A 19,933-nucleotide genomic window follows, 5' to 3' on the forward strand; every position below is an offset into this window, starting at 1 on the left:
TACTCTCATTCCCCAAGTACACTCTAACCAAGTTATCAGTTCTGATGATCATCCCAAGGTCTAAAAGCACTAACCCCCCTCTTCAAACTATCCACCCCTTTGTCTTCACAATCTAGCATCCCCACCACTACCACACTGCTGCTTCTTGAGGGTGATGATGATTTTAAAAAAGTTCAGCGGGTTGGTTGAGGCTGGGGTCCACATACTGCAGCTGAAATGCATTTATTTATTTAATTATTATTGCATTTATAACCCACCTTTCCTCCAAATTGCTCAAGATGGTGCACATGGTACCTCCCCCCCAATTCCATTTTTTCTTTACACAGACCCTGTGAGATAGGTCAGGCTGAGAGACTGTGTCTGGTTCAAAGTCACCCAGTGGGTTTCATGGCTGGGTAGCCATTTGAACCTGGATCTTAACCCCACACTGTAACCCATTGGTGTTGGGAGACAGGACTGTACATCTTCGGACTGTCGGGGGGGGATCCCAATTTGATTGGACCTTTGCATTAAGAAAAGAAAGCAACACCTCCCTGTCTGCAGGGAGCTTTTAATGGAAAGGGGTATTAGCAGATGTGATTTTGCCACACTCCATTTTTTCAATTAACAGAGACTAAAATTACAATTACTGGGGGGGGGGGTCACAAATTTTTTTGAGCTTACGAAGGGGATCCCATACTCATAAAGGTTGGGAACCACTGAGTTATGCCATCATATCAGATACAGGAGTTATGGCATCATTTGTCTACTACATGAGATCATCATTTGACAAAAGAAAGGAGGAAATAGCCACTGCCAGCAGAAACAATGGCATCAAACTGGCTCTGATGGTGGTGGTGGTGCGGAGGCAAATATTTGTACAGCCTAAAGTTGTTTAGGGAGGGACTTTTTTACCCAACCCCAATCACTGATTTCATTCCCAACACTGAAACTACTGAAAGTCTGGTGCAGATAAGGTTTAAATTGCAAGACAGAGACTTGGTTGGAAACTTATTGATTGCTGCCGGAACAGCACTTGCAAAGCAACAAACCCATGACTCTATAGATTGACTCAAGAGGTCATGGGATATAGCAGCGATGAACAAATTAACCTCTCTTATTCATATGTGAGGAAGAGAAATTGGAGTGAACACTTCAACACATGGTTGTATATTTTGGGACAATAAATGAGGGAAAATTCTATAATGCAAGTTTTAGAAAATACCAGCATTGCTTTTTATTGGAAGCAATGCAACCTTCCCCAACCTGGTGCCCTCCAGATGTTTTGACCTACAACTCCCATCAGCCCCAGGCAGGTCAGGGAAGGCTGCACTAACATATTATTTAATTGGACAATAGTGTGGATTAAAAACCTTTCAGGTAACAGCCTGAATGAAAAGGTAGCATCATATTCAACCCGTATGGTAGCAACTGGGCACCTGCAACCGTCTAATGCAGGAACAGCCAACATGGCACCCTTCAGATGTTTTGAACGCCACTCCCGTCAGTTCCAGCCAATGACCAATGATAAGGGATGAAGGGAGTTGTAGCCCAAAACATCTGAAGAGCACTACATTGGCTACCCCTGGTCTAATGGCAGAAAGAGCAAGGAAAGGGTCCAGGTATATCTTGCTAAAATGCACAGTGTAAAGTTCAAAACTAAGTTGGCTAACACCCTTACAGTAGGGCCCCGCTTCCTGGCGTTCCGCTGATGCGGTGGCTTTCGTTTTCCTTTTCAAAGCCGATTTTTGCTCTTTTGCAACGTTTTTGCGTCATTTTCATGTGATGGCTCCATTATAGTCTATGGGTTCCACTTTACGGCGATTTCCGCTTTACGGCAGGGGCCTGGTCCCTAAACCGCCGTATAAGCGGGGCCCTACTGTATATAGATGTATGGGGAGAGGCTGGTATTAGGCCTTTAATTACTGTAACAAGGCATGAAAATATGGAAAGGGATCAATTCGGACACAGGGGGCCTAGGTTCAAATCCCTTACTGACCATGAAGCTTAGAGTATATTACTGACATATACTTACATTACTAACTTGTAGTGCCGGCCTCCACATATATTCTTAGATGGAAGCCCCAATGTATTTAACAGGACTGTGTATAGGCCTTACATAGGTTTCATCATCAGTTAAACTAACTTCCCCTCAAGAATCCTGGGAACTGTGATTTGGTGAAGATACCAAAGATCTCCTCCCCCCCCTCGCCCACACACACACAAAGAACTAAAGTTCCAAGGGCTTCCTATAGAGAAGAAATGACTATTAAAACCAGTTTGTGTCTATGCTCTATAATATATGCTCTCCCTGTATAGCCCTGGGTAAGATACTGGCTTTTATTCCGCTCTCCCTTATAGTTTGGGCAATAAAACTGTCAGGTGATAAATAGTAATATACTCTCATGCAAAAATGTATTTAGAATTTGGCGTAAAAGTGACTCAGGTTCTGTGCTTATAATTGTGCTGCAAATGGTGTTCAAAGGATGGGTACCCCATAGGGCTTTGGGGGGGTGCAGCTCAAGATGTCCCAATAAAAAGGGACAGAGCTGTGCCCCAAAGGAGGCGAACCTGCCAGCTGTTACAGAACACTAATCGTGCAGCATGGATGCTGATGCAAGGCCCTGCCCTGTTTGTGTGTCATGGCTGCTGCTTAGGGCAACCAGTTAAGATGGCTTTAAAGGGGGGTGAGTCAAATATGTGGAAGACAGACCCATTACTGGTTATTAGCTGTGATGGCTAAGTGGAACCTCCTTCTTCAGAGGCAATTGGCCATTCCCCACCAGAGGCTGAGGATAAACACCAGGAGAGGCCTGCTACCTCCATGCCCTGCTTGTGGGCTTCCTAGAGGCATCTGATTGGCCATGGTCAGGAACAAGGATGCTAGCCCAGATGTACCACTCTTCTTAATGCTTTATGACTCCTCTTTACGTCTCTTAATGCATCACTGTAGGTAGAGCAGTAGCAGCCAATGTGGTGCCTTCCAGGTGTTGCTAGACTACAGCTCTTATCTTCCCTGACCACTGGCCATGTTGGCTGGAGCTGATGGGGGCTGAGAGTCCAACAACATTGGGAGGGCACCGTATTGGCTATCCCAGAGCAGAGTTACTCAAGCAAACACCAGCACACCCTCTGTCACCATACAAGCTCCACGTCACATTGCATGACGACCCCTTTTGTATCTTATGAGTGGAACTGCATCCAAGGTCACCATGGTGTTTCTGCAGATGTATTTTTTTTCCTCCTATGTATTTTCTTCTCTTTCTTTCTTTTTTTAAAGAAACAGAGAGAAGGGGGCTCTAGGCTCCTGAGTCTTGTCTGGCAATGAAGCAGCTGTCTGCAGCCCAGCATCCTCCCTTTGGAGGATACAACAGCAATATTTACTGTACTGCAGACCTAGCTGGCTGCAGCCCAATGCACTCTGGATTCAGAGAGTGGATTCGGCTCTGGGCAGGGCAGACACAAGAGCATTTGGGTGCAGAACAGCATGATGTGATACAGCTTGGGGATTAGGAGGCAAAAAAGAAGGGTGCTTTTTGCTGCAGTAAGAGCACGAGGAAGGCAGAGCAGAAATACAGGCTAGTTAGCATACACAACACTATGCTATGGCCACTTTGGGAGGAAGGTTGGAGGAGTGGGGGAGAAGGAGGAGGAAAAAGAGAGAAGGAACACTGGGGGGATTTAATACCAAACATTTTCAACCTTCCTTCCAAATCTCACTCGAATGGAAAATTTTCCAAGCAGCTCCACAGCTCATCCAGTGCCTGCTGGAGCCCTTGGGCAACAGCACTGTGGGATGCCAAAGCATCCATAATCCCCACAGAGAATGCCATGTTTGTCCTTGCGGCACAAAGTACAGGCACCCCTGGCTCCCCACCCCACCCCACTGCAGAGAGGTTACTGTCCGGTGGTGATGGGGTGAGCCTTGGTCTTGCAAACATTCAGGAAGTCACCTGTGATGAAAAGACTGCTGGTCTCAGCAGTACTGCAAAGGCAGTCAGAATTGGGGGGAGGGGAGGGGGGCACACGAAGTTGCCATTTATTCCACTCCCTGTGCCATGGGAGGCAACGAGCAGGAAGATTGATGCTCAGCCGCAAATCAGCACACACACACACACAGAGAAAGAGAGAGAGAGAGAGAGAGAGAGAGAGAGAGAGAGAGAGAGAGAGAGGCTTTTCTTCTTCCTCCTGCAGACAGGCAGGAAGAACGAGCCAGCCTTTAAAATGGGGGACAGGAGTTTGGTGTTTACAGAAGCTTTCCAAGGGTTTGAGTGCTTCTTCTACCCTTCCTCCTCTCCTGCTTTGCCCCATGCTGCATTTCGGGGCAGGGAGGGGGCTCACACAAGGAGCAGGAGAATGGATGAAAGCCAAAGAGACTTAAGCCTGCAGAAAAGGGAAGCAGAAGCCAAATCAGGTTTAAAGCCCTGAAGGAAATCCAGAGAGAGCAGGTTGGGAAGGACAGGAGGAGGGAAAGGAAAAGAGGGTGGGGGGGGAGAAGAGACATGAGGAGGGGGAGGAAGACAGCAACAGAAAGGAGGGGAAAAGGAAGGAGCAGATGAGAGTGTGTGTGCAGCGGTGGGAAGGCTGGAATGTCAGCTGGGGCAAGAGGCTAGCAGATGCTGAGGGCTCCGGTTACAGCTAGGGGGCAAGTTGGCTGGGAGCAGAGTGTGGGAAAGGGGTATGGTTTCTCCACCCGCTAGAGAAAGGCTAGGAGCATGGTCAAAAGCCAGCTGCAAAGACACAGCAGGAGGGCCCCACAGGATATGGAACAAGGTTTCCGCTTTGGCCTAGAAACCTAGTGGACAATGTGTGCAATCCTGCTGGCTTTTCTAGGTGCTCAGTAGTGGCAGTGGCAGGCCATGTCAGGTATGGAGGAGACAAACCACGCCTGTGAGAAGTGGGAATCAACGCACACGGTTGTGGTGTGCAACTCACCTGTGGAACAACCACCTCACAAGGCTCTCTTAGTGGCCCCGGGCAAGCCACTCTGCCCAAGCCAGGCACTCACCAGAGGTGGGTGACAAGCAATGCAGACTTTCGCTTGCTGAGGACCTCTTGGGCATTTAGGTGCACAGGGGTCATCATCAGGCCGCTCTGTTTTGGAGTAATCTACAATATTAGCTCAACCTGCCTGACCTTGCAGGATTGTTGTGAGGACGAAAGAGGCAAGAATCTGCAATGCACTTCATGGATGCTGGCAAACGCAATGAAAACTATTCAAATAATTAATTTATTAAAGATTAATGATGAGGGGGCTACAACCTTTAATTGATGCGTCAGCTAATCTAAGAACCTTTTTAATTGACTAAAGAAGGGATCTCCAATTAATCAGGCAACACTTTAAAGAAGTGGGCTTAATTATTCCCCCCCCTCTCTCTCTCACACACACACACACAGAGGAATGCCTCTTCTAAGATGGTGAGATATTTGCACACATCACACAAAGTATGCTTCTTCCCTTCAAAACTATTGTTTTAGATCCACATAAATCTGCATGTAACTAATCAATAATTACCTGATTGATTAAATGCATTCTAAATGACGAAGATTTCTTTAATCAGGCAACAGCCTTCTCAATTATACAGCATTAAGTACTTGGGTGCACCCATGCAAGGCAAGGAAACAAGAGGTTGGTTTCCTTGCATTTATATTCCACCTCTGCTTCCATCCAGGAGCTGAAGGCTGCAGTATATGGGGGGTAATCCCACTTTATCCTCATAACAGCCCTGTGAGGGCAGGCTGCTCAAGACCACCCAGCGAGCTTTGTGCTTCGGCAACAGCTGGATCTAACAGCATCCCCAACTCCAGGGCCGGCCTCATAAAGCAGTTGCTTTAGGTGGCACAGTCCAGATTAGGAGCTGTTTTGACTGTCCCTCCATTCTCTCCCAGTGCATCATTTAAAAACAAACCAACCCAAAGAACCGAAGTACCTGTGTGTTATTTTGACTTTTCACTTCCTGACTGCCCTCAATGGGGAAGGGAATGACCCTCCATTCTTCCAGCAACTGAGGGGACTTTGCAGAACTGGTTCAGGCTGGAGAAATGCCATTAAGCTGCTGGAGAGAGATTGCAGGGGGTGGGGCTGGCAAGCAAGCATGGAGAAACAAGAGGAGTCAAAAGAGAGGGAGACTGGAAAAGAGAGAGCCACACTGTTCTAAATCGAGTTCTGCAAGGATGTTTTTTTCCCTGGCTTTCCTTGGTGACCAGGCAGGCCCCTCAAACCAGGGCTATGATCTTATCCTGAGGTTGCCTCAGGGCAAGAACCACTGCAGAGGTTACATTGTCAAAGTGCTCCCGTAAAATAAAATATTTTGCTATGTAAAATAGAAAAGTGTGTGAACGCAACAAAGACATGTGTTTTCAAACAGGGGTCTTATGTGGGTTCACTCACCACAATTTTCTGCAAAGTATACACAAATGCTGGTGATGAGGCCTATCTACAGGGCTGCCTTCGGAGAACTCACGAGAGAAGAAGAGATCAGCGGCCTCTGGGAGATGGCTGGGGATGGCAGAGAACAGAGAACTGGCTGGCCACAACTACTCACCACTCAACTCTTTAAAACATGGGTCTCCATGTGGTGGGCTGTAACCCACACATAAGAACATAAGCAAAGCCCTGCCAGATCAGGCCATTTATTATGACATTTATATCCCACCATTCCTGTAAGGAGCTCAAGGTGGTATTTATGGTTCACTCCCATCCCATTCTGTCTTCACAATAACCCTGTGAAGTAGGTTAGGCTGAGAGAAGGTGATTGGCCCAAGGTCACCTGCGTGGGGATTTGAACCTGGGGTTTCCCGGGCTCCAGTCCAGGAAATTGGTGCCCTTTAGATGTTGTGGACTACAACTCCCATCATCCCTGACCACCGGCCATGCTGGTTGAGTGATAGGAGTTGTAGTCCAACAACATCTGGATGGCACCATATTAGTTACTCCTGTGCTAGTCCAACACTGTAACCATTACACCATATTGGCTCTCAATTTTTCAAGTGAAACTGCGCAGAGAGGCAGATGCCACCCACCTCCTCTTTGCCCTGCCCTGCTCTTGGAAAGCAGGCGCAGAGACCAGACTGAAGTGAAGAGGTAGCAGGGCAGAAACTGCCTGGTTGGGAAGCCATGATACCCAAAAGCTACCTAGCCAACCTCTGCTGCAGCATATACTCGCTCACCAGAACTGAAGCTTATACGGCAGGGAAAGGAGAGGAAGAAGAGATATATGCTGGGCTGGATGGGGATAATGGGTACTGTTGTCCAAAACATCTGGAGGGCATCAGGTTGGGGGAGGCTGAGTTACACAAGCCCCCAGAATAAAGAGGTGGAGTCCAGAGTCATCCTCCAAAAAAAAGGGGGTGAGTGGGGATATAGTGAAATCTGTGTTGAGCTTCTACCACTAAGCTGTTTTCTCTTTCCCATTTGAAGGATGTGACAGAATATCACCTTCTTTAATTTTAAAGAGCTGTTCTTTAATTTTAGAGGATTTAAGTTACTAGCCCTTATGGTTGCAGAGGTAAGAATCAGGAGGCAGAACTTCTGAGCATTTTATGTGGCCATTCAGCCTTTCATTTTGGCCTCCAGTGAATTTTCTATTAAACAAAGTATAAATGAGGGGGGAGAGGCAAACACCTCTGTCCAAGAGCCAGAGAACTGGATGGAGCATTTGAGTGCAACCTTCTCCAACTTGGTATCCTCCAGATTGCGGAAGGCTGGTTTAGTGCAGCCCACTATCCTGAAGCAGGACATTCTGCACCTGAAGAATTGCCAGCAGGTGCTTTGGTCAGGTCAGCCTTTGCGAAAAAGCATTTGGGAAAAAAATTCTACCGTTTCCCTCTGTACAGTGCTGCAGCGGGGCACAACTCTTTGCTCTGAAATGTCGGACATACAGATACCTCTCTGCATGCTTAAAACCCGTGCATGTTATCCTAGACATACTGGCTCATATGAACAATTGTGGCACTTTCTCCTCTCACTACTGCAACTCCATTCATACAAATAAAAGTTTTCCTAAATTCTTCTACAAAAGTTCAGTTTCTGCACAGTACATGCATATTGGAAATGCTTTGTAAATAAACTATAACAGCAATAAATAGCAGCAGCAGCAAACACAAATATACACATTATATCTTCTGAAAATATTTATCTCAACCAAAAGTTAGGGGTTCCTTCCCATACAGTTGTGATTTAATTTATTTGGACACAAGACAAGAACAGATGTCAGTGTCACACTGTCCACTAACCCATGGTGAAAACAGAATTAAAATAAGACAAAATGCTGCAATTCCGTGCACGCTTCTCTGGAGGTAAGACCCACTCAACTGAGTGGAATTTACTTCTGAGTAGACATGTATAGGATTGCACTGTAAATCAGGGATCCAATCCAGAGAGCCATGCAATAAGCCATTGTGAAGAAAGAAAAACTATGTACACTGATGCTCATATCAACAGGGAAAAACACTTGGGCTGAGAGGTGGATAGGAAGGAGGTTCTTCTTCTATGCCATGCAGAGTGACGTTGGGAACAGCACTGCATGGACATACTCTCCTGCTCCATCAACAGAGAGTGGCACACAACAGGACCCAGGAATGCCTATGAATATGGAGGGCAGTCAACTTCTACATTGGCTTTGTGTTGCCCTGGGTTCCAGGGTGGTTTTGCTTTGTGATTCTGTTACAAAAGTGGGATTCCCACAACAAAATACTGCAATCCATCCCCAGCCTCAAGAGTGTTTCTGTTCAGGATTCCAGCAAGCCTGAAGCTTATCTGAAACCTGAGTGTGGACAAGGGGAGAGAGAGATCAGAAGAAAAAGAGGTATCCTTTCTTCCCCATCCCTTGATACCTTCCCTGCTGTGCTATAAAGTGCAAAAAGGCTCAGGTTTGGGGCTGGCTGACACCTTGAACCAGAGTAGCTATTGCTATATATGAGAGAGGGAGGTTTCTGAACAGTGGGAAAGGGGAAAATTATCTTTTCTCCCTTTCCATTCCTTCCTGAAATATCCCTGTATAACACAGGGAGGGGAGGTTTGTTTTTTTAATTTCATGGCATGTATTTCCCCCTCCCCTCAGACTCTAATCAGCAGGATTCTTTTATTTTCTTCATCAGATACCTTTTAACATTCTATGACACAATAGCTAGGAAGCATATACTCCGGAAATCTAATTGGTCTTTGGCTGTTTTTTTGCATTTTCCCAATTTTCTTTCTTTTTCATTTACAAACTAACGTACTTCAGCACACCTAGGAGTCCCTCAAGTATGTAGAACCACTACCTTATTTGGGGATCACCCTATTTTGCTCCCAGACTGAGCAGCACGTGACCACCCAAGTTTGATATTAGAGGGAGCAATGCATTATTTTATGTAGGGGTGGTTATATTTCATTCTTTTCAGTACATTACACTAATCTATGTAGCATTCCTGAGCTGCAACGAGATCTATAGAGGGACCGCTCTGAGGAGGAGATGGGGGACAGCCGCACCCTCAGTCTCTCATCCAGCAAAGTCCTGTTGATACAGCCACTAATGACATATTCTCTTGCCACTATGTTGACATGTACATGTGTGTGCATATACATAGTTGGCAGTTGAGCCACGAGCGTGAGACAGTCGTCTTCCTTGTCACTCAGCACATCATGCAAAATGTAGCAACAGGTGCTCAGACACACCAGCAACTATGTTCTACACATTATTATTATTATTTATTAAATTTATTAGTCGCCCGTCTGGCTGGATGTCCAGCCACTCTGGGCGACGTACAAGATAAAACAATACATTAAAACATTAAAATTTAAAACCATAACAGTAAAAAACCTAACCCACCCCAAAAGCCTGCCTGAAGAGCCAGGTCTTCAAGGCCCGGCGGAAGCTTATCATAGAAGGGGCATTAACATCATTAACATCGGCAGTGGACACATGTTCTGGGAGGAGTGTCACATTTTCCCCAGGTACAAAATATTGCAATTTGCACGCTGGTAGAATGAGACTACCTCCATGTCCGAAAAACAACCTTGATGGAAGACACAAAAACGGCATGTGACGCACAAGAAACAAATTGCGTATCTATTGCACAGTGCGCAGGTCCAGAGGAGTAGCCTGTAGAGATCCCCGTGAGGATTGGCCTTCGCAAATTGCTCAAGGGGTGAGAGGGAGTGGGACCAATTACAGCTCACAAATATAATGATTACAGCTCACATAAACAATATGAATAGGGTGAATAAGGCAGACTGCTGGAGCAGCCCAAGGCCCCCAAAGAGCATCAGCACATACTTTTTATTCTGTCATGCTTCTAAAATGAACGGCATTAAAACTAAGATTGGTTGATCTGGTGCTTGGCCCACCCAACCTCACACAGAGACATTAACAGCCAGTATGGTGTGGTGGTTAGAACGTTGGATAAGGACCCTGAAGAGTACGGTTGGAATCCCCACTCAGCCATGAAGCTCACTGGGTGACTTGGGCTAGTCACAGTCTAACCTACCACACTGATTAGTTGGGATGATGAAATAGGGAGGGAATAACCATGTATGCCGCCTTCAGCTCTTTGAAGGAAAGGTGGGATATAAATGTAACAAATAATAAATAACGTGAGCATCAAACACCAGAAATGGTAAACTCAGGCCAGACTATTCATTATCTAAAGCACTGAACTTCAGCAAGAGTGGGGAGCTCTTCCTTTTGCCAGGGAGCCACGCTGGTAACTCATTTTACACTGGCCACACGTGAGCATTTTCAACATCCCAGGCAACCCCCTCTCCAGCAACGCTGGTAGAGGTACAAAAAGTTTTGTATCTCAACCCTCCTCCAACTGGAAGCCCAGGGTGGCTAAGAACCAGAACAGATAAAACAGCCATACAAATTAAAATGGAAGTTTAAAGGTGCCGTTTTTGGGTGGGATTCATATGCTGGCAAATTCAGGTTTTGCACTTGGAGCTGATTCAGCGGTCTTATGATACAAATCTGCTTTCCCCCAAAACCGGACTTTGTGTAATAAGAAAAGTGAGAGGGAAATGCTCTGGAAAATGTGGGACAGCAATTGCTTGATGCAACGTCCTGCAAGCTCCCTGCAAACAGTCAGAATTAAGGCTCAGTAAATAGGTGACTTTGTCTAACTTCCCTGCAAATGTTGTGCAAACAGAGCAGGATGAATACTCAAACAGGTTTTCTGGAAGTAACCCAAAATGACAAAATTATAGTAAACCTGTAAGAAGAACAGAAGCAACAATATCAAGAAAACCACACCCAGTAAATAATTGACCTCACAGTCCCAAAGCCTGGCCAAATTAAAAGGTCTTAAGCCTCCTTTTAAAGATCTCTGCAGTAGAGCCAGACCGAATGACATCTGGAAGAGAATCTAGACTAGAACTCATCCTTAAAATAGATAAATAAAATTCAACACTGAAGAATGGAGCAGAAAAGGTACCTTCCCTACATGCATTGTGCCCTGTAAGCAGACTGCTTTATGCTGCTTTATGGAAAGGACAACCTGGATATGATCAGCTTGGCATAATCAGAATCAGACCACAGCAGAGATGCCAACACAGAACATGACACCCAGTTATTGCTAAGAGTGTTTCGTCATGCAAGGAAACCACAACCCAGACATCCTAACCATCTTGCTCAATCACTGGGCAACCTCTCTTCCCTGACTTAAGGCACGTTCTGGACTCTTGATTGGGTCTTCATTTCAGCAGAAAACTGCGGCATCTTATGGAGTGCTTTGTCAGATTTGCTATGGAGCAGAAACTGATGATGGTTTAGAACAAGACAAGAGACTTATTACCAAGGAGTGGTTCTTGCTTCTGCAGGAAGTAGGTGGGATGCATGGTGGGGGGGACATCTAAAAACTGTCTTTTAAGGGAGTTGGGAGATTGTGAATTCAAACTGAGCAATCCTGACATCAGACTTCTCCATGGGATCCAGTTTCCACAGCAACCAGAGGCCAAAGGCCAAAGAGGGGAGCCATCTCCTCCAGTCAGAATTCCAATTGTTAAGTCTCCGAATAAACAGCTGAAATAGCCGGGGAGTGGGAGTGGGGGAGGCTGGAAAGCAGCTCAGTGTGGCGTTGTCAGCGAGATGTCACTAATTGTCTGCAGGAACAGCAAACTCTCAATTAACCCTTGCAGCACTGCTGCCACAGAAAAGCATTGGGAGCCTGCTCTTTGCACGGCAATTCAAATTGCATTCCACCCCAGCCTTTCAAGGGCTCCTGAAACATCTTGCAATCTGGAAAGGTAATTGGGGGTGGGGGGTGTCTGCATTACAAAAGGTATCTAGAGATCATATACATATGTGTGTGTACATATATGGACAGCACAGACTCCTACCTTCCTTCCTGTGCTCTGAAAGCTAGTTACCTACAGAGCATGAAAAAGGAACTGGACATTTATATAGTCCAAAATTGCAACATCCTGTTGCTTAAGCAGACACAGGGTGGAAGTTCTCTGATGGGTTAGGCACAGGCCAATGACATTCTGCCACATGAGAAAGCCTCGCTCACATTCTACACTCCAAAATCTCAAAATTCCACTCTTAACACTGTTAAGTCAGTGTCGGGAAACTGGCTTATTTTGCCCATTCAATGCATTTCGAAGAATCAAGATTTTCAAATAAGAAGTATTCTTTTAGTAAAGAGCAAGGAACACAACTGCAGAAGAATTGGGAGCATGGAATCTTGAGTCTGAGGTGCGAGTTGGGAAGCAGGGACAGGGCATAGTAGTAGGTAAAAGGTGGCAAAAAAACTATGAGCAGGAATCTTGAAGCCTCAAAGCCTTCTGGACCAGCAGAGTTCTGCTCAGGTTGGTTTCAAGGTTTTCTTTGCAGCCTGAAGGTTTTAAACTTGCTTTCTCAAGAAGGACAATGAAACCTGAGATTAGAGGCATGCCAAATTCCATGCCAAGGTATCACATTCTAGATAGCTACTCTGAACAGAATACATGCAGACAATTTAGGAAATGGTGTATAACCACCCCAAAAGGAAAATCCTGGCTCTTCTTCACCCCGTAAGTCCTCCAGAGCTTCCATTCTCAGCAGCTGATGGAAGCTGGAAAAGCAGAATCATAGGCCAACGTAGAAAAAGAGCTGCTATGAAGCTGTTCCAGTTATCTCCCACCACTACTATGAAACCAGTACAAATAACAGATCTGTTCTACATGCGTCTGGTTAGCCACTGTGAGAACAGGATGCTGAACTAGATGGACCTTTGGTCTGATCCAGCAACCAAGCTCTTCTTATGGAAGCAACATCTAGCTTGTAACCAAGGATGCTCAGTAGCTCAATTTTGGTTCTCTGACAAGTGTACCAATGCATGTATTTGCAACCATGTTTGTTGCATTCCAACTTTAAATAGTAGGCATACACAGAAGGTATTGCCTGTACATCCAGAGCTTCTACTCTACCAAGTGACAATTAGTGCCACAGCAAAGCCTAAAGTCTGACCTTATTATCCTCAGTTGGAGTATACAGCCCCAAAGCCTGCATATGGGAAGGCATTTCTTCCTCCATTGGCCACATAATGTGAAAGAGAAGCATAAGGCAGCAATAGGCCTGCCAGATGTTGTTGGGACTACAACTCCCGTCAGCCCCAACCAGCATGGCCAATGGTCAGGAATGATGGGAGTTGTAATCTGGGAGGGCCACAGGTTCTTCATTCCTATCATAAAGCAACACATTACCTATGTGCAAAGCTGAGCATCATTAGCACTGGCCCCTCCCCTCTTCCAAAAGCATGACCAGTACTACTGCAGTCAGCGTATCTCCATTTAGGTATCAAGTGTAGTAGGCACCAGTTAGCTGGTTGGCACCCATCATAAGTAATAACCTTTCCCACCTAATGCATGGAACACTTTTGGAACTATTCCAAGCTGGTGTAGCCCCTTTCAAACCTGCAGAATTGTAATCTGAAGTGCAATTGGCAACACCACAGAAACTGCTTGCAATCTAGTCTAGTCCATTTTACCACTCCACCGATCTGTATGGGTCAAGAAGCCGCTGTGGTGTGAATCCAGTACAGTTACTTGATACACTTCAGATTTACACAGGTCACCAGGAGGAATGGAACTCAGAATCTGAGTGCAGAGTTTCAATACAGTACACACACACACATACACTTCTGCATTACCCACACAGTGTAGCAAAATATGTTGTACATAGTTATTTAAATAAGCTTTTTACTGCCTTTGCTGAGCATTGGTATTTTATTGGTTTTAGGTAGTGTAAATAGTCTTTTCCAACCTAGAGTTCTCCAGATGTCTTGGCCATCAACCTCAGCCAGCAAGAAGGGAATGATGGAAGGTTGTAGTCCAAAACATCTGTAGGGCACCAGGTGTAGGACGGCTATCATTTGAGTTGTTCATGCTTTGCTGTGTAAAGCAGTATGTATGTACACGGCACTGCAAATAATAATAATAATAATAATAATAATTTGTACATTGATTATTTGCATGAGCTTTACTGTGAATCTTTTTTGTTGTATGCCACCTAAAAGTTCTTTTTTAATACAACGTTAGGCAAGACAGAAATTTTATACAATCAACTAAGCCAGCTGATTTTATGGCAAGGACATATATACATTAATTCATGCATTGCACAAAGAGCATCATGGGACTGGTTCTGGTCTAGGCTCTGCTTGCACTAGTACATTATTCTCATGACTCACTCTGGGCTGAGGTTGCAAAGAAGACATGAGCACATTTGGAAGCAGGATTTTATTCATTTGCTAAATAAAGCAATGCCCTAAGGCTCTAACCTAGGGATGGGGAACCTGTGGCCCTCCAGATGTTGTTGGACTCCAACTCCCATCATACCTATTATCTAGATCCATTTCAATCGGGTTTTAGGCCCGGTTTCGGCACTGAGACAGCCTTGGTCGCCCTGTATGATGACCTATGTCGGGAGAGGGACGGAGGGAGTGTTACTCTGCTGATTCTCCTTGATCTCTCAGCGGCTTTTGATACCATCGACCATGGTATCCTTCTGGAGAGGCTCGTGGAGTTGGAGGTACAGCTTGGCAGTGGTTCCGCTCCTACTTGGCGGGTCGTCTTCAGAAGGTAGTGCTTGGGGAACATTGCTCGACACCGTGGGCTCTCCAATGTGGAGTCCCGCAGGGGTCAGTTCTGTCTCCCATGCTTTTTAACATCTACATGAAGCCGCTGGGTGCAGTCATCAGGAGTTTTGGAGTGCATTGCCATCAGTACGCTGATGACACACAACTCTACTTCTCCTTTTCATCGTCTTCAGGTGAGGCTGTTAATGTGCTGAACCGTTGCCTGGCTGCGATAATGGACTGGATGAGAGCTAACAAACTGAGGCTCAATCCTGACAAGACTGAGATGCTGTTGGTGGGAGGTTTCTCTGATCAGATGGTGGATATTCACCCTGTTCTGGACGGGGTTACACTCCCCCTGAAGGAGCGGGTTTGTAGTTTGGGAGTATTTTTAGATCCTTCCCTGTCACTTGAGGCTCAAGTAGCCTCGGTGGCACGGAATGTGTTCTACCAACTTCGGTTGGTAGCCCAGGTACGTCCCTATCTGGACAGGGAGGACCTCACCTCAGTTGTCCATGCTCTGGTAACCTCTCGATTGGATTACTGCAATGCACTCTATGTAGGGCTGCCTTTGAAGACAGTTCGGAAGCTACAGCTTGTGCAGAACGCGGCGGCCAGACTGATAACGAGGACCAAGCAGTCTGAACATATAACACCTGTTCTGGCCCGCTTGCACTGGCTACCAATATGCTTCCGGGCCAGATTTAAAGTGCTGGTTTTAACCTATAAAGCCTTATACGGTGCAGGACCGCGATACCTGCTGGAACGCCTCTCCCGATATGAACCTGCCCGTACACTACGTTCAACATCGAAGGCCCTCCTCCGAGTTCCGGCTCATAGGGAGGCTCGGAGGACGGTAACAAGAACTAGGGCCTTCTCAGTGGTGGCCCCCGAACTGTGGAATAGTCTTCCCGATGAGGTGCGCTTGGCAGCGACGTTGTTATCTTTTCGGCGCCAAGTTAAAACCTTCCTCTTTTCTCAGGCATTTTAGTTTAGTAGTTTTTTAGTTTTTAGTTTTAAATATGTTGTAATTGATCTTAGATTTGTGGATTTTTATATACATGTCCCTTGCACTGATTTATTGGATTTTATTGTGTATATTTATATTCTCTGTTGTACACCGCCCAGAGAGCTATGCTAGTCGGGTGGTATAGAAATTCAACAAATAAATAAAATAAATAAAATATACCTGACCATTGGCCATACTAGCTGGAACTGATGTGAGCTGGAGTCCGACACCATCAGGAGGGCCACAGGTTCCTACCCCTGCTCTAAACAAAACTTGCCTGGAATATGAGATCAGGTTAAAGCTATTATTTTCAAGTTGTGCCCTAGGAAAACCAAGTGTTTTTTGGAAACTCATCAAGGAATCCCTTCCCTCCCAGCAAGAACACTAATAAGGATGAGAAAAGCAGTTAAGTTCCAGCTATCAGACAAGGAACCGTCTGCTACTGGGAGCGCAGGATTTCCTCTGCTCTCACTGTCATCTGCCTTGCGGGTTGTAGAGTAGAGAGGGAAGGTTCTGCTCACAGTCCCTGGCCAAGAGACAAAGGACCCTCCCTGGAACAACACCAGCAAGGGAAGATCAGCCTGGCTCCAACTGGATCTAAATGCTTGTTGAAAAGACAACTGATCCTGACACTCTTGCGCTGTTCTTTCTCTGGTACTTCCCCTCCATTTCCAGCCCTTTTAAGCTTGAAAGTTTGAGGGAGGGCAGGGTCTCCTCATCATTATCATAAGAGATTAGGAACAGCAAATCAACTTCCCCGAAAGACAGGACATCCACCAAAATTTTATTTGCTTATTATATTTTCATCCCTTCTTCCCAAGCTCATGATGGTGCATGCAGTCTTCCTCAACCCAGCTGAATCCTTTCAACAAGCCTGCAAAGCAGCAACTGGCCCAAGGTCACCCCATGAACAGGGATCTGAACCTGCGTGTCCTTAGTTCTTGTCCAACACTCTAACCAAGGTGTGGGGAACCTTTGGCCCTCCAGATGTTATTGAACGACAACTCCCATCAGCCCTAGCAACATGGTCAATGTCCAGGGTTGATGGGAGCTGTAGATCACCAACATCTGGAGGCCAAAGTTTCCCCACACCTTCTCTAGCCACTAGGCTCATATCAATTTTTCATTAGCAGTGCAACTGCAGGGGTGTATCACGCATGCATTCTCAGACATGCTCTTCATTCACTGTGGGGCAACAAGCCTGGCTTGTGCCCTGTGTTAATTCAGTGTGTGGAGAGACAGCCAGATTTCAGGCTTGTCTGATGTACTTTGTTTCACTCTTTTGCTAGAACACCAGATCTACTAATCAGATACAGTCTTTAAAATATAGATAGAATTAAAAGGGTGCCTCCAAGCATTGTCTGAGCCTAGAAGCTTGCTTTCAGCACCAGAACTGTATGGAGCTTAACGTCCTTTCACACAAAAGCCCACACCTGGCTAGCTTTCTTTGTTTCAGCAGCCTAATTTAGGTGGGAAAAGCCATTTTGCTGTTGCAATTGGGAGTCAGAAACTTGCCAATCTACTGCAAGCCAAGCCACCCAGAGATTTGCCAGAGGATCCTGACCTACCTTTTGCCCACCCCACCATAGTATCTACTGCAGCCTGCAGGAAGCCCTCTGCAGACTAGCTGGATGGGGGGAAAGATTTCCTGAAGACAGAAACCGAAAAGTACTGGGTTTAGAAGGGAAGGCACACGCACACAGGCAACACAGGCTTCCCAAGACCTTTCTGTGAAGGAAAAAACCTGGATTCCCCTTTGCCTTCCCCACCTGGCTCACAAACCTTCCTGGCAGTGCACTCAAAGGAAGGGTGAGACCTGCAGGACTGCTGAAGGATCACAGTGGGAGGGGAGCAGTCAGCAATGTCCAGGGTCAAAGAAAAAAAAAGCTCTTTGGCTCTGCTCACCCCAGTCCATGGCACATTAGACCTTTTGTTCCTGCTCTTTGCATTTGGAGTGGCCTCTCCTCCAGTTTTCCAAGCAAACACGGCATCTCTCTCCCTCTCTAGTTCTCTCAGGCCCTAAACGATGCAGAGGGTAGAGAATGGCGGCGCCATTAGCAAGCATGGGTGGAGAGTAAAAAGGGGAACGAATCCCCTGGGGAGGGAGAGGGAGGCTACAAGAGGCCTTTTTCCTAGCTCCATCTCCTTGAAAGGGCAGCTTCCTCTGTCTTTGCTTACCCTTGCTGAGCTAAGCGCTCTCTCACTCACTCTTTGAACACTCTTGCAACACAGAAGCATATGGTTTGGGCTATGGGACCTTTGGCCCCAATAGCTTACAGATCTGATAATGAATTTGCCAGGTGGAGGGCTGTTTTAATTAGATCAAAGCAGATTATTTTATTTTATTTCTGCCAAGGGTCATCGATCAAAAGGGTTACTATCTTTGGCCAAGACCATGCAAATAAAATGCAAGAGATATGCTTCTGAGCATGCATAGAGTGCCATTCCTTCACTTACTGAGCACACTTGTACGAGCTGGGTCCTCTTGTTTCAGACAGCCATCCATCTATAGGTCTTAGGAAAACTAAAGATTGAGGGGTTCCACATTACTACCAGCGTTTTCAGCCTAGAACCAAACCTATAAACTGCCCTTGTGTGCGTGTGTGGCTGGATAGGCTGAAAGTTCCAGGTGCCTGTGGGCTTCCTTGTGCACTGGGACTGCACGCTAACACACTACTGGGAGAAGGAGGGCACTAATTCATTGTGCAAAGCCAAAGCCAAAGCCAAAGCAGTTGTGCTTCTGTGGCCTGAAGATGCTGCAGTTAGCAAAAGGCAGGTGCGTGGCCTTTCTTCTCACCATGCCCCAATATCACAGCTCTTTCCCAAAGCACTGCATGTAATCCTCATAATCTAAGACTATGGATCATGCAGGGTGGAGAAGATGGGAGTTGGAGTTCAACAACAACTCGAGGGCCACAGGTTCCCCATCCCTGCCTCACAACTACCATGTACTAGCCCCATATTATAGATGGGTAAGTGGGACAGAGACATAACAGCTTGCCTAAGGCCTCCCTGTGAGGCCATAGGTGGGGGGACATTTGAATCAGGGACTCCTTGGCTCATAGCTCATTATCTTCTCTATGCTAGGCTCCAAATAAATTACATTGGAAGGGGGTTGGGGAAGCATCACATTTGCAGTGTGGGGAACCTTTGGTCCTCCAGATGTTGCTGAACGACAACTCTCATCAGCCCTAGCAAGCATGACCAATGATCAGGGATGATGAGAGCTGCAGTTCAGAAATGTATGGACCAATGGTCCCACGCACCAGCTCTAAAGGAACTTGGATCAGCATACATGGGCTTATCTGTTTGAACAAGCAGAACTAGCCATTTGAGGAAGTGTGCCTGTCCAAGGCTACCTAGCAAGAATTTGGCATTGTTGGGCTGAAGATGGTCTTGTGTCACTTTTCACAAACATTTTGGCTCCCCATGAAAAGCAACCCCCCTCCCCACAGTTTTTCAAGGGGTATGAACAAGGGTGAAAGTGTTATTAAAAAAAAAGGGTGAAAGTGTTGGGCTGTTTCTGGGTCCAACTTAAAATGCTGGTTTTAACTTTTAAAGACTGTAGCAGCTTGGGGCCAGATTACCTTATTCCACATATATGTACCTGGACCTTTAAGATCCTATTCAGAGGCCCTCCTCTGTGAGCTCTCGCAAACCAAAACGAGACAAGGGAAAGGGCTGTAATAGTTGAGCGGTAGAGCATCTGCTCCGCATAGACAATCCCAGGTTCAATCCCAGGCATCTGCAGGCAGGGCTGGGAAAAAGACTCTTGTCTGAAACCCTGGAGAGGTGCTGCCAGTCAGTGTAAACCATGCTGAGCTAGATGGACCAATGGTATGACTCGGAATAAGGCAGCTTTCTATATGCTATTGGGAGAACCTTCATGAACAGCAGACCCTGGCTATAGAA

General features: G+C 46.1%; 1 protein-coding gene across 12 annotated transcripts in view; it reads right to left on the minus strand.

The window, feature by feature from the left end:
* Positions 1 to 19,933, minus strand: part of AHDC1 (AT-hook DNA binding motif containing 1) — a 236,896-nt gene that overhangs the window by 67,427 nt on the left and 149,536 nt on the right. Inside the window, exon 1 of one of the 12 annotated variants that reach the window (XM_061596837.1) lies at positions 17,927 to 17,939. The exons of the other annotated variants lie outside the window; for them this stretch is intronic. Within the exon in view, the coding sequence (XP_061452821.1) occupies positions 17,927 to 17,936 (10 nt within the window). The 5' untranslated portion in view covers positions 17,937 to 17,939. Of the gene's footprint in view, positions 1 to 17,926; positions 17,940 to 19,933 lie in introns of those variants that run through there. 12 annotated transcript variants of the gene reach the window in all.

The sequence above is a fragment of the Rhineura floridana genome, chromosome 15 (genome assembly GCF_030035675.1).
Source record: "Rhineura floridana isolate rRhiFlo1 chromosome 15, rRhiFlo1.hap2, whole genome shotgun sequence".
Classification (NCBI taxonomy): domain Eukaryota; kingdom Metazoa; phylum Chordata; class Lepidosauria; order Squamata; family Rhineuridae; genus Rhineura; species Rhineura floridana.